Here is a 13,457-nt window from a genome sequence, read left to right as displayed (position 1 = left end):
TGTGCGTGCGCTCAGTCTCTCAAAAAGACCAAAGATGTTGTTAGCATTTAGCCTCTCCCAGTGTATTCCTATGGCTCCAAACGGGGGTGAAGCTTTAAGCGACCGAGCTCTTCCACGGGCACAAAGAACAGACAGGTACGGATCAACTCGTCTAAGCTCAGGTAAGAACATATCTCAGTGTGTAAAAACGGTGGCCTGTTCCTTTAAATACTGATATTAAAGTGGATTTAACACGTCACGACTCCTTTAACTCATTATTACCGTTTCCAGGCATCGCCGCGGTGAACACGCCGGCGGAGAACGCTCTCACTGCGTACGCTCTCGCCGCCGCTCTGGCCCTCGCGCTGATGCTCCTCCTCCTCCTCGCAGTCGTCTCCATCACAAAGTACGTGATTTCAACTGGAAAACTACTATGAAATATCAAAGAGTCTCTGGTGAATTACCTGAAAATCTTAGAGCAGCACTAAGTAACGTGTTTGCCTTAATAAATCCTTCCCGTAGTCTCTGTGGGGGTAATACAAGTGTTAATGTGATGATTGGAGGGTCTTTCATCTCCCCCTGGTGTCTCTGGACAGAAAACCACAATAGCAACTTCCCTGCCACCGGGTCGGAGGCACCAATACACACTAATGGAATCATGAAGAAGAAGCTAACAGGCTAACGGGCAAAGCTAACTGTGGGGTAGCGCCACTTAAACAGTATTTACAGTCAAGTTTGATTGAAATAGCCTATATATATTTCCATTATGTAATTGGATGAACAATATCCCTCTGTCCCTTTGTCTTTTTATTTACTTAGTATTTTTAGTATTTTATTTCATACTTTCATAGGGTAATAAGGCAGTGGATGTGTAAAATGAACAAAATTGCAGATCTGAATAATGAATAATTTTCTTTTAGTTTTTATTAGTCGACACGAATATCTTTACTTTTTTTATTTTGAGTCTATTTTAGTCCAAAAATATTACTTGGACTAAAACTACGACAGAATTTTTTCCTTAGACACTCGGATTTAACCTCCGCCCCTCGCATTTTAACCCCGAAAACCTCTCAACCTCTTGGACGGGCTTGATAAGAAACTCCTCCGCAGGTACCGCCGCCTGGCCCGGAGACTGCAGTACCAGCTGAAGTCCACGGGCGGCGCTCTTTCCCCCTCCGGCTCCCCTCAGCGGCGTCTGACAGCGGAGAGAGCGGAGCGAGAGACGACCGAGGAGGCGAGGGAGGAGGAGGAGGCGGCGGCGGCGGAGGAGGAGGAGGAGGAGGTGGAAGTCCCGGCTCCGGCGCTCCTCAAACGCAGCAGCGCCGTCCGGAGCTCCACGCGGAAGATTTGGAAAACCGTTCAACAAGTAACAAACCCCAGAATATCAGAATATTACATTATTATTTTATAATTAAAGGAGCCGGACTTTTCCTCTTGTGCTTGAGCAGCGTCTGTCAAAGTAATGTGTGTTTCAAAGAGAAGATCTGGCCTGTTTAATCACCATTGAGGGCGTATTCAACCTTAATTTTCTCAATATTTCCACAGTAAATGATGATGATATTAAGTACACAGGAAGTGGATATGTTGAGGAATAATAATAAAGAGAGAGAATTGTGTCAGTTTAGAAGGGATGATTTTAGTCCCATTGCAAAATCAGCACGTGAGGCATTTTGATTACCTATAAAATCACCATTGAGGGCGTTTTGAACCTTAATTTTCTCAATTTTTCCATAGTAAATTATGATGATATTAAGTACACAGGAAGTGAATATGTTGAGGAATAATAATCCAGTGAGAGTTCTTTATCACCTCAAAAGAAATCCATAAAATCCCTTTTCAAAATCAGCACGTGAGGCGTTTTGATTACCTATAAAATCACCATTGAGGGCGTATTCAACCTTAATTTTCTCAGGATTTCCACAGTAAATTGTGATGAGATTAAGTACACAGGAAGTGGATATGTTGAGGAATAATAATAAAGAGAGAGAATTGTGTCAGTTTAGAAGGGATGATTTTAGTCCCATTGCAAAAGCAGCACGTGAGGCATTTTGATTACCTATAAAATCACCATTGAGGGCGTATTCAACCTTAATTTTCTCAGGATTTCCACAGTAAATTGTGATGATATTAAGCACACAGGAAGTGGATATGTTGAGGAATAATAATAAAGAGAGAGAAATGTGTCAGTTTAGAAGAGTTGATTTTAGTCCCATTGCAAAAGCAGCACGTGAGGCATTTTGATTACCTATAAAATCACTATTGAGGGCGTATTCAACCTTAATTTTCTCAATATTTCCACAGTAAATTTTGATGATATTTAGTACACAAGAAGTGGATATGTTGAGGAATAAAAATAAAGAGAGAGAATTGTGTCAGTTTAGAAGAGTTGATTTTAGTCCCATTGCAAAAGCAGCATGTAAGGCATTTTGATTACCTATAAAATCACCACTGAGGGCATATTCAACCCTAATTTTCTCAATATTTCCACAGTAAATTATGATGAATTGGAATTGGATATGTTGAGGAATAATAATCCAGGGAGAGTTCTTTATCACCTCAAAAGAAATCCCTAAAATCCCTTTTCAAAAACAGCACGTATGGCGTTTTGATTACCCAACTATCACCATGCAGAGCGTGTTTAACTTGACTTTTCTCAGGATTTCCACAGTAAATTATGATGTGATTAAGTACAGAACTAGTCGATCTAATGAGGAATAATAATCCAGTGTAAGATTGCCGTTGTCTCAAAAGGAGTTTCTATAATCCCTTCTCAAATGTAGCATGTAAGGCCTTTTATATTGATTACAGATTACAATTGCAGGCCTTTTTCTTCTTTATTAATCTCAAGATTTGTTCAGTACAAAAAGGTTGAAATTATGTACACAGTTAGTGAACATGATGAAGAAGAATAATCTAGAAAGAGGATTGTCTCATTTTGAAAGATTGTTTTTATTATTATTAATTATTCCCTTTGCAAAACCAGCACGTATGGCGTTTTGATTACCTACACAGTCACCATTTGACGGCATGTTCTACTTGAGTCTTCTCTGGATTTCTATTGTAAAATTTGTTGCAATTCAGTCCAGAACTAGTGCATATGATGAGGGATAAGAATCCAGTGTGAAATCACTTTACAAAAGTAGCATGTATGGCATTTTGGGTAATGTTCAGAGACAATTTTGTAATTTTGTTGGGTATTTTGTTCTTAACTCTTAACTTTTCTCTGGATTTTTACACTAAAATTGGTTGAAATTAAGCACACAGATGGTGGACATGATGAGGAATAATATTTAAGCCTTGTGTCACCTTAGAAGAAGAAGAACACTATCGCTCAAATCCATAACACCGTCACTAACGCTGGGTGATTTTACAAAGAAATTCATCAAAATCTATCAAAACATGACAATACATGACATGATATTAAACTGTGTCATGTTTAATAAAATGAAAGAAAAGCATCGTGAGAGGACCAGATGAAAATTAGGAATTTGGAAAATCAAATAATGAAGATGGAAACTTGGTTTTGGTCGAGCCCATTCCTGGAATATGTGAGACTTCTCTGGTTCAGGATCAGTGTCCTCGGCACAAACAGCCACAGGAGAGAGAAACTAAATATGTCTGATTTTGACTAAAATAACTGTGTGTTACTCACTTACTGTGAGGCCAGAGACTCGAACTCTGAGACAGGAGCAAAATAAATAAATAAATGTGTCAGCCCTGAATGTCAACCTTGAAATGAGCAAGAGCCTGATTAAATACATTAACCCTCCTCCTGCTTGTAGGAAAACACCCAGGCCATCAGAGACGTTAAAGACAAAGCTGAAGCCCAGAGACCCAGGACACTCAGATAAACTCAGCATCATGAAAATCACATACATGTGAAAAACACCCGGCGATAATGTTAAAAATGTAGTACACACTGTGGATTACCTATAACTAGTTACAGTCCTTTGTTCTGAATAGTACATGGTTTCTATACTCACTCCTGTTTCCCATCTGTAAAACGGCTCAGACAGAGTTTATTCTTTAACATTTGCACATTTTGGTCGTCACAGTCTCCACGATTCACAAAGTCGGACCTGAACCTGCTGCAGTTGATCAAAGCCGGGAAAGAGGGCGTTTTCTACAAGGCTCGGATGAGTCGAGGGACCTGCAAAGGCCACAACATGGTCACCTGCAAGATCAGCAAGGAAGGTGAGAGCGGCGGTGACCGGGACACTCCAGCTCTCACACCGTGGCTTAGTGGTTAGTCTCTGTCCCTCTGCTGCAGGTGTCCGGGTGAAGCATGTGGAGACGGAGGTGGCCATCATGAGGAAGCTGGTTCATCACAAGAACATTGTGCAGCTGCTGGACTGGAACACCACAGAAGGTCAGAGTGTGGATCATTCAGATATTATCATCCGTCACCTCCACTGACGACGAGGGCCGGGTTTCATTTCTCTAATACCGATACTTTAAAGGGGGGGTATTATGCAAAATTGACTTTTTAAAGCTTTACATCATGTTATTATGTCATTCCCTCATTAAAAACATGCCTGAAGTGTTGCCTTGGCACATTCACGTATTTTTGAGTAATCTGTAAAAACTCTGATGGCGGCCATTTTAGGGACAGGTTTGCCTGAGTCCTCCTAGGAACGACCCCACCTCCTGGAGACGCCTCCGAGCTTTCGTCACCAGCCGAGTAACCAACCACTGCTCCTCAGCAGAACCCCCTCCCCACTGATGCCACAGACAGCGTGTGGAGGGGGCGTGTCGGAAAGGCTCAGAGGTTCTTAAAGAGACAGAGGCCTATTTCAAGACATTCACTACAGCCATTTTGAGAGAGCGATTTTATACAAGGCAGTTATTCTAATTTACTGCATTTACAGACCAACAGAAGGTTTGGTCATCATTGTAGTGTGCTATAGACTGGTGCTATGTGACTGAAGAAAGCATAATACTCCCTCTTTAACAATGCTTCGATACCGATACCTGAGCGATACCTTCCCCAATACCTCTACTTAAATATCATAACACAGCGATATCAGAATACTGCAATAATAACGAATATTTACAATATCGGGTTCATCTTCAATGTCAGGAAATGTGTGAAAAATGGGGAATAATTTTGGAGGGAAATGGAGAAATTGTGGCAAATATTATTTAAAAAAAAAATTGGGAAAGAATTGGACAAAATGGGGGAGAAAAGGTAAAATATTAGTTAGAGATAAAAATGTAAAACAAATTGGGAAAAATGGGGCAAACATTGGGCTTTTTGTTTTTTTATATGAAAAAAAATGGGCCAAAATTGGAAAGATAATTAAAAAATAAATAAGGGGATTTTTGTTATTTGAGGTGAAACAAACAAGTCACTTTTTTTTTTTCAATTTTCAATTTTTCAATTTTTTTTCCAGTTTTTGCTTCTTGACAGTAAACAGAAAAACAAGGATGAAAAAACAAACATAAAATGAGTAAAAACAACAAATAATAAATGAACAAAAAACACATTTAAAAAGTAAATAAGAAATACATACAAAATAAAAAGAAATAACAGTAAGTAATTACAAATAAATAATTGTGTCAGGTCGACGGCTTCTTCATTTAGTTTGTCAGTGTCAGTTATTTACAGGTATCACACTGGTTTAATACAAATATACATAACACAGGTACAGTATGTCTGCACATAGACCGTTTACCACACTATTCATTTAGATTATGTTTAAGTCAATCTTATAAAACCTATAATTGATCTAATGAAAAAAATAACAACACTTATTTTGCTGTTCCTGGACCAACAACATCACAACTTGGATCTAAACTTTTTTTTTTTCAGTTCCTGCTTTCAATACTTTCATATTTTTATACCAGTAGTACCTTAACCTCTTAACTCCCGCCTGAACCGAGAGGATCTTTTTCCTCACGTCATCAGATTTTTTTCCCATCATTTTTTTGTTGGGTATTCAACTCATTTTTGTAACTTTTTTGTCATTTTTTCGTCCATTTTCTGTCATTTTTTATCAAATTTTTGTCATTTTTTTTTGTCATTTTCTGCCACATTTTTGTCATTTTTTGGTTAATTTTTTATCAAATTTTTGTCATTTTTTTGCTACATTTTTGTCATTTTTTGGTCAATTTTTTATCAAATTTTTGTCATTTTTTTGCTACATTTTTGTCATTTTTTGTAATATTTTTGTCATTTTTTGGTCATTTTTGCCATTTTTTCATAAATTTTTCGTCACTTTTTTGTCAATGTTTTTTCTTTTTTTGTCACATTTCCATCCTTGTTTTCGTCTCAGTTTTGTTGCTATTTTCACAGCCTTTTTCCAGAAGCTTTTGGACTGGGGGTAAAGCCAAACTGGAGAAAATGTGCTCGGTTCAGCTGGGAGTTAAGGGGTTAACTTTTTTTCCCCCGATACCAAGCTGGTATTGTGTAACGGCACCCAGCCCAACAGACATTTTCCCAGCACAAAATCGACTTTTCAGAGCATTTGAGGCGGGACTCTGCAGGTGAAAAGGATTACTGACTGAAAAATGAAGAAAAATATGTCATATGGGCGTTTTATGTGTAAAAATGGCCGAAATCACTTGCATTTTTTTTGGTATAAGATCTAAATAATGGATAGAGCCTGGTTTAAATGTGCGGTTTTATATTGTTTTAGTAACAAAGGTGTTTTTCGGAGGCCATTTTGGATTTTGTTGAATAAACTAGTTTTCAGTGACAATGAAATCTGTAATTTTTTCCTTATTTTTAGGGGTTCAAAGTTCAATAAATCAAATTAGGAACTACATATTGAAAAAACAGTCTCAAAACAGTCCCAGAGCGGATAATAAGATAATAATAAATAATAATTTGGAGTTCGTAGGAGCTGCTGAAGTGACCGGCCCAGTCGTTGATTCCTGTTTTGTTTTTGTTCCCTCAGAGCCGTTCGTCCTGGTGCTGGAGTTCGTGAGATACGGGACTTTGAGGACGTTCCTGCAGATGAACCGAGCCGACCTCAGCGCAGACCCCGACCTGCAGAGCCTGCTCACCATCGCCTCCTACCACATCGCCCTGGCACTGCAGCACCTGCGCAGCAAAAGTGTAACCGCCACAAAGCAGATGAAGCTTTTGTTTCTCCGCCATGTTGTGACTTCACCTCCGCCTGTGTTTTCTTCTCCCGGACGTTCACGCGTCTCAGATCGTGCACTGTGACCTGGCCCTGAGGAACGTCATGGTGGACAAGTTTCCGTGGGAGGTGAAGCTGGCAGAGTTCGGTTTGGCCCGAGACCTGAGCCGGATGACGAGCCGCCGCAGCAGCCGCTGGAGGAACCCGCGGGTAACTTTATACTTTATACTTTATACTTTATACACACTCAAGAATCAGCTTTAGCCTCACAGAGCAGCCTCAGGTCACGTTTATACAGATGTTATTATTATGCAGATGTTTGGCTGAACAACAATAATTACAATAATGATAATAAAGATCACGTCTAGGCACTCATCATTTGCATTCGGGCCAGAAACATTAAAGGGACTATACGGAGTTTAAAAATGTCAAAGGGGGGGTATTTTGCAAAATCGACTTTTTCAAGCTTTACATCATGTTATTATGTCATTCCCTCATTAAAAACATGCCTGAAGTGTTGCCTTGGCACATTCACGTATTTTTGAGTATCTGTAAAAACTCTGATGGCGGCCATTTTAGGGATAGGTTTGCCTGAGTCCTCCTAGGAACACCCCCACCTCCTGGAGACGCCTCCGAGCTTTCGTCACCAGCCGAGTAACCAACCACTGCTCCTCAGCAGAACCCCCATCACGATGGTGGCTCTATCACGATGGACGATGATATCGTACATCGGCACAACCCTATTAGGGAAACAAATTGGGAAAACAAAAATAAACTGGGGCAAAAACAAGAAAAATAATTGGCTCCATTTTCTCCACCTGAAAACGGAGCCTAATTGTGAAGATCCAGGCCCTACAACATGAGTACGAGGGTCTGGATTTGGCTTACACAGATGAAATATGCTTCTCTTTATCATTCTTTTATCAAAACCCACTTTTCGTGCGTATTCTGTTGCCTCTTTCCATGAGCTCCGCCTTTTTGCTGGACACCAGTAGCTCCCTGTTCTAATTTCTGTTGAATTACAATAATGAATTTTGAGTTGTTTGTGGAAAAAATTCAAATTTCGTCTTGTTTTTGGGTTCAAAGCTCAACAAATCAGGCAGAATGTAAGCTTGAAAAATCCATCTGGAACAAAAATAGAAATAAATATGTCGTTAGGTACAAGACTAGACCATGTGGTGCTTTTGGCTGTAAACCAGAGGAGGTTAAAGGTTGACTCTGTGCCGGATGCCCTCCCGCAGCAGAGAGTGCCCCTGCGCTGGTACCCGCCCGAGTACTTCAAAAACAACTACTACAGCTTCAAAGGCGACGTGTGGGCGTTCGGGATCGTGCTCTGGGAGATGTGGACGTTCGGTGAGTCCCGTCTCTGGATAAACAACGTGAGAAGAAGAAGAGGTCGGGGGGAATGAAAGGCTCCTCTCTTTGCCCCAGGTGCCCTCCCGTACCCGAACCAGCAGACGTCCGAGTCCGTGGTCTATCACATCTGCATCGGACACAAGAACTCCAACCCCGACGGCTGCCGACCCGAGATGTGAGAGAGAAACCGCCTTAATCCAAATCTATGAAGCTTCTTGACTGGAACCTCATTTGAAAGCTAAGACCTACAGAACTGATCTAAACTGCTAGTTTTCCTCGCATCGTTGCTGTGTTGTTGTCACTTTCTTCACGTTTCTTTACTATTATGTTGCTCGTTTTGCTCTTCAATCCTTGTTTTCTTTCTTTTCTCAATTTTTCCCGTATTTTCAAGACGTTTTTAGATTTGGGTAAAGCCAAACTGGAGAAAATGTGCTTGGATCAGGTGGAGGTTAAAGGGATAGTTCAGGATTTTTGACATTTTGACACCTCATTTCCTAGTTCTCCAGAGTTTCTGCAGATATATAGGTATTTTTTTTATCCATGCAGTCCTTATATTTGAAGAGTTTAGTGGTGCTAGGTTAGTGCTAGGCTAGTGCATGTCTATGGTAACTAGTAGCCTGCATTAAAAACAGCCTGACAACAGTACGCCTGAGGCAAATCACTTATAACACCAGACTAACCATATAGATAAAACCATTTTGCATTTAAAAGAACTTATATTTGAGCCGCGTCAGCTTCCTGGTTGTAGCCTCGCAGCGGCGGAGTGATCTGCTCGGTTACCGGATCTACAGTAGTTTGTTTACCTGACATTTTTTTAATTTTTATTTTTTATTTAAGGTTTACATAGAGTGAGCGACAACTAAGAAAGCCAGGGGTACAGGGTAACGACATGAAATCATACAAAAAACAACAAAAAATAAAAAATAAAGATAAATAAAATAAAGTAAAGAGTACATTAAACGCAGCTAACAGCTTTCTGCAGTCAACATATGGTCAAAGAATAGGCTAGATTTTGCACTAAATGCCAATATATAAATAAATGTCAATACCATGAGCGCCAGGCCGGTCAGCAGAACGGACTTTCAGCCATTATTATTATTATTCTTTATTTATACAGGTGGTCTCTTGAGACTCAATGTCTCATTTGCAAGAGAGACCTGTTAAAACATACAAGGTAAATAACAGTCAACAATAAGACAACAGTGGAACAATTATACTATAACACAATACTAAGAAAATGTGTAAAACTTAAAAACAAGAGCAGACACATGGAGGATTCTCCTTTACAAGGAATTTAAACTGATGGAAGGTCATAAGATTATCCACATAAAAGGTTTTCTGTGCCTCATTCCAGACATTTGGTGCGAAGTAGCAAAAGGCCTTCTTCCCCCATTCTGTCTTTACACGGTGAGACTCGAGAGTCAAACTGTCCTGAGACCTCAGTTGGTAAGCATTTGACCTGACATTTATAAGACTAAACAAATAATCAGGAAGGACACCAAGAAGAGCTTTATAAATGAACAGCAGACAGTGCTGCTCCCTCCTTGCTTCTAGAGACTGCCAACCCACTTTAGCATAAAGATCACAGTGGTGAGTCCTGTAACCATCTCCAGTGATGAATCTAATGGCTGAATGGAAAACTGCATTCAGAGGCTTCAACACAGATGCAGTGGAATGCATATATATGACATCACCGTAATCTAAAATTGAAAGTAACGTAGCCTGGATTAACAGTTGTCTCTTATTAAGAGGGATACAGTTTTTGTTTCTATAGAAAAAAGACAGCTTTGCTTTAAGTTTGTTCGTTAGCGCCATGAAAACAATGTGGCAGGCTCGTGAGTTCAACACCATTAGATAATCACTGAAATACGTTTGCATCGAATACACCAAATCTCTCACAGATATCATACGTTTTAACAGCTTTGTGATTATCCTATGACGAAATGGAGCAACCATAAAGTTGTAAGCTTTTTTGAATGACAGAAAAGATTGGCTTTTTCCCAGAGAACTTGTATTTATGGATAATTTTTTTTTGCCTGAAGCAACAACAGATTTATAATAAAGGTTTTCTCACAGTTTGTGTTTTCAGAGCAGAAGCCAAATATCACATGGTCATAGTGCAGATCATATTTCATCTTAAGCTTAACATCATCTACAGTAGTTTGTTTACCTGACGTTACTACACATGGAGGAGCTTTCTACAAATCAGATCTGGCAACGTTTGGAGTATGGATGGGCGATACCACATTTTTTGAAATCAATACGATACCGATACTTTTGGGGTCTTTTTTGTCGATACCGATACTGGTCATTTCATATGGGTGAATGTATTTCAATCAATATACATTTCTAAAACTGGTTATTATATTAATTAACTGGTCAATTAAAATTCTATTACTTTAACTGGTTAATTAAACAATACTAATGTGAAATAAATACATAAACAACATTTTAAATTAATACTTAAATGACAAACAGAACCTAAACCAGAATGATCAGCCCGGCTCAGTTCAATCCTTTGCTGTTGTGACTGTTTTGGCTCAGAACAAAGATGTAAATCATCCTTTTATGTTTAGAATTGCTGCCACGCCTTCCTTTTACATATGCAAATTATTATCAATACTTTTTGCCCAATATCGATACTTAAAAAATAGCCGTTTGGTATCGATATATCGATACTTTGGTATCGATCCGCCCATCCCTAGTTTGGAGGACGAGCCCATGATTTTGAAGAGGTTTTTAATGCAGGCTACTGGTTACCATAGACATGCACTAGCCTAGCACTAGCCTAGCACTACTAAACCCTTCAAACGACTGCATGAAAAATAATAAAAAAAATCTCCAGAAATCAGCAACACTCTGGATAACTAGGAAATGAGGCCCTGTGTCAAAAATCATGAAATATATATCCCTTTAAGAAGTCAAAACCACTGTAAAGCACCTAAACTTAACTCTTGTCGGTGCTGTCGAGTCACCCTAATGTTACTTGCATATTTGCTCAGATTCCAATTGTAATGTGGCCGTGAGACCGAGGCTTTAATGGCGTTTCTTCTCCCCGTCAGCCTCCACGTGATGAGGGACTGCTGGCTGGAGCCGCACACGCTCAGGCCCTGCTTCACCGACATCGTGCACATGCTGGAGAACATCATGGAGAACGACGCGGTAACGAGCCTCTCACAACACAAACACCAGCGAGAAACGCTCAAAACGCAAACACCAGCCAAAAACTCTCACAACACAAACACCAGCGAGAAACTCTCAAAACACAAACACCAGTGAGAAACTCTCAAAACACAAACACCAGCGAAAAACTCTCAAAACACAAACACCAGCGAGAAACTCTCAAAACACAAACACCAGCGAGAAACTCTCAAAACACAAACACCAGCGAGAAACTCTCAAAACACAAACACCAGCGAGAAACTCTCACAACACAAACACCAGCGAGAAACTGTCAAAACACAAACACCAGCGAGAAACTCTCAAAACACAAACACCAGCCAAAAACTCTCAAAACACAAACACCAGCGAGAAACTCTCACAACACAAACACCAGCGAGAAACTCTCACAACACAAACACCAGCGAGAAACTCTCACAACACAAACACCAGCGAGAAACTGTCAAAACACAAACACCAGCGAAAAACTCTCAAAACACAAACACCAGCCAAAAACTCTCAAAACACAAACACCAGCGAGAAACTCTCAAAACACAAACACCAGTGAGAAACTCTCAAAACACAAACACCAGCGGAAAAACTCTCAAAACACAAACACCAGCGAGAAACTCTCAAAACACAAACACCAGCGAGAAACTCTCAAAACACAAACACCAGCCAAAAACTCTCAAAACACAAACACCAGCGAGAAACTCTCAAAACACAAACACCAGCGAGAAACCGTCTCTCTGAAACTCACCGTCTGCTGTTGTTCAGGATTATGTGGACGTGGAAAGTCCCGTCTCCAAAGAACCCGAGTATCGCGGAGCTGACGGTCTGCAGGCCACGCCCAACGCCATCAACCAGACCAGCATCTGAACCAGACCTGAACCAGACCTGAACCAGACCTGAACGAGACCAGCATCTGAACCAGACCTGAACCAGACCAGCATCTGAACCAGACCTGAACCAGACCAGCATCTGAACCAGACATGAACCAGACCTGAACCAGACCAGCATCTGAACCAGACCTGAACGAGACCTGAACGAGAACTGAACGAGACCTGAACGAGACCAGCATCTGAACCAGACCTGAACGAGACCAGCATCTGAACCAGACCTGAACCAGACCAGCATCTGAACCAGACCTGAACCAGACCTGCATCTGAACCAGACCTGAACCAGACCTGAACGAGACCTGAACGAGACCTGAACCAGACCAGCATCTGAACCAGACCTGAACCAGACCTGAACCAGACCAGCATCTGAACCAGACCTGAACGAGACCTGAACCAGACCTGAACGAGACCAGCATCTGAACGAGACCTGAACCAGACCTGAACCAGACCAGCATCTGAACCAGACCTGAACCAGACCTGAACGAGACCTGAACGAGACCTGAACCAGACCAGCATCTGAACCAGACCTGAACGAGACCTGAACCAGACCTGAACCAGACCAGCATCTGAACCAGACCTGAACCAGACCTGAACCAGACCAGCATCTGAACCAGACCTGAACGAGACCTGAACCAGACCTGAACCAGACCTGAACCAGACCTGAACCAGACCTGAACCAGACCAGCATCTGAACCAGACCTGAACCAGACCTCAACAAGACCAGCATCTGAACCAGACCTGAACGAGACCTGAACGAGACCTGAACCAGACCTGAACCAGACCAGCATCTGAACCAGACCTGAACGAGACCTGAACGAGACCTGAACCAGACCTGAACCAGACCAGCATCTGAACCAGACCTGAACGAGACCTGAACGAGACCTGAACCAGACCTGAACCAGACCAGCATCTGAACCAGACCTGAACCAGACCTGAACCAGACCAGCATCTGAACCAGACCTGAACCAGACCAGCATCT

The 13,457-nt window shown here is 41.0% G+C and overlaps 1 protein-coding gene across 1 annotated transcript; it reads left to right on the top strand.

Annotated features, from left to right (window-relative positions):
• Nucleotides 1–1,254: 1,254 nt before the first annotated feature.
• On the top strand, nucleotides 1,255–12,458 carry LOC306979419 (tyrosine kinase receptor Cad96Ca; the record flags this gene model as incomplete). Its single annotated transcript, XM_079578366.1, has 9 exons — nucleotides 1,255–1,345; nucleotides 4,035–4,173; nucleotides 4,250–4,348; nucleotides 6,879–7,039; nucleotides 7,137–7,274; nucleotides 8,306–8,417; nucleotides 8,496–8,595; nucleotides 11,483–11,582; nucleotides 12,357–12,458. Exons 2-9 carry the CDS (start codon nucleotides 4,116–4,118, stop codon nucleotides 12,456–12,458), a joined length of 870 nt encoding a protein of 289 aa, XP_079434492.1. The 5' UTR covers nucleotides 1,255–1,345; nucleotides 4,035–4,115.
• Between the last annotated feature and the right edge of the window lie 999 nt (nucleotides 12,459–13,457).

The sequence above is a fragment of the Gobius niger genome, assembly GCF_951799975.1.
Source record: "Gobius niger genome assembly, chromosome: 1".
NCBI classification, from domain to species: domain Eukaryota; kingdom Metazoa; phylum Chordata; class Actinopteri; order Gobiiformes; family Gobiidae; genus Gobius; species Gobius niger.
Note: the sequence above shows the minus strand (reverse complement) of the source record. Positions and strands in the feature narration are given on the sequence as shown.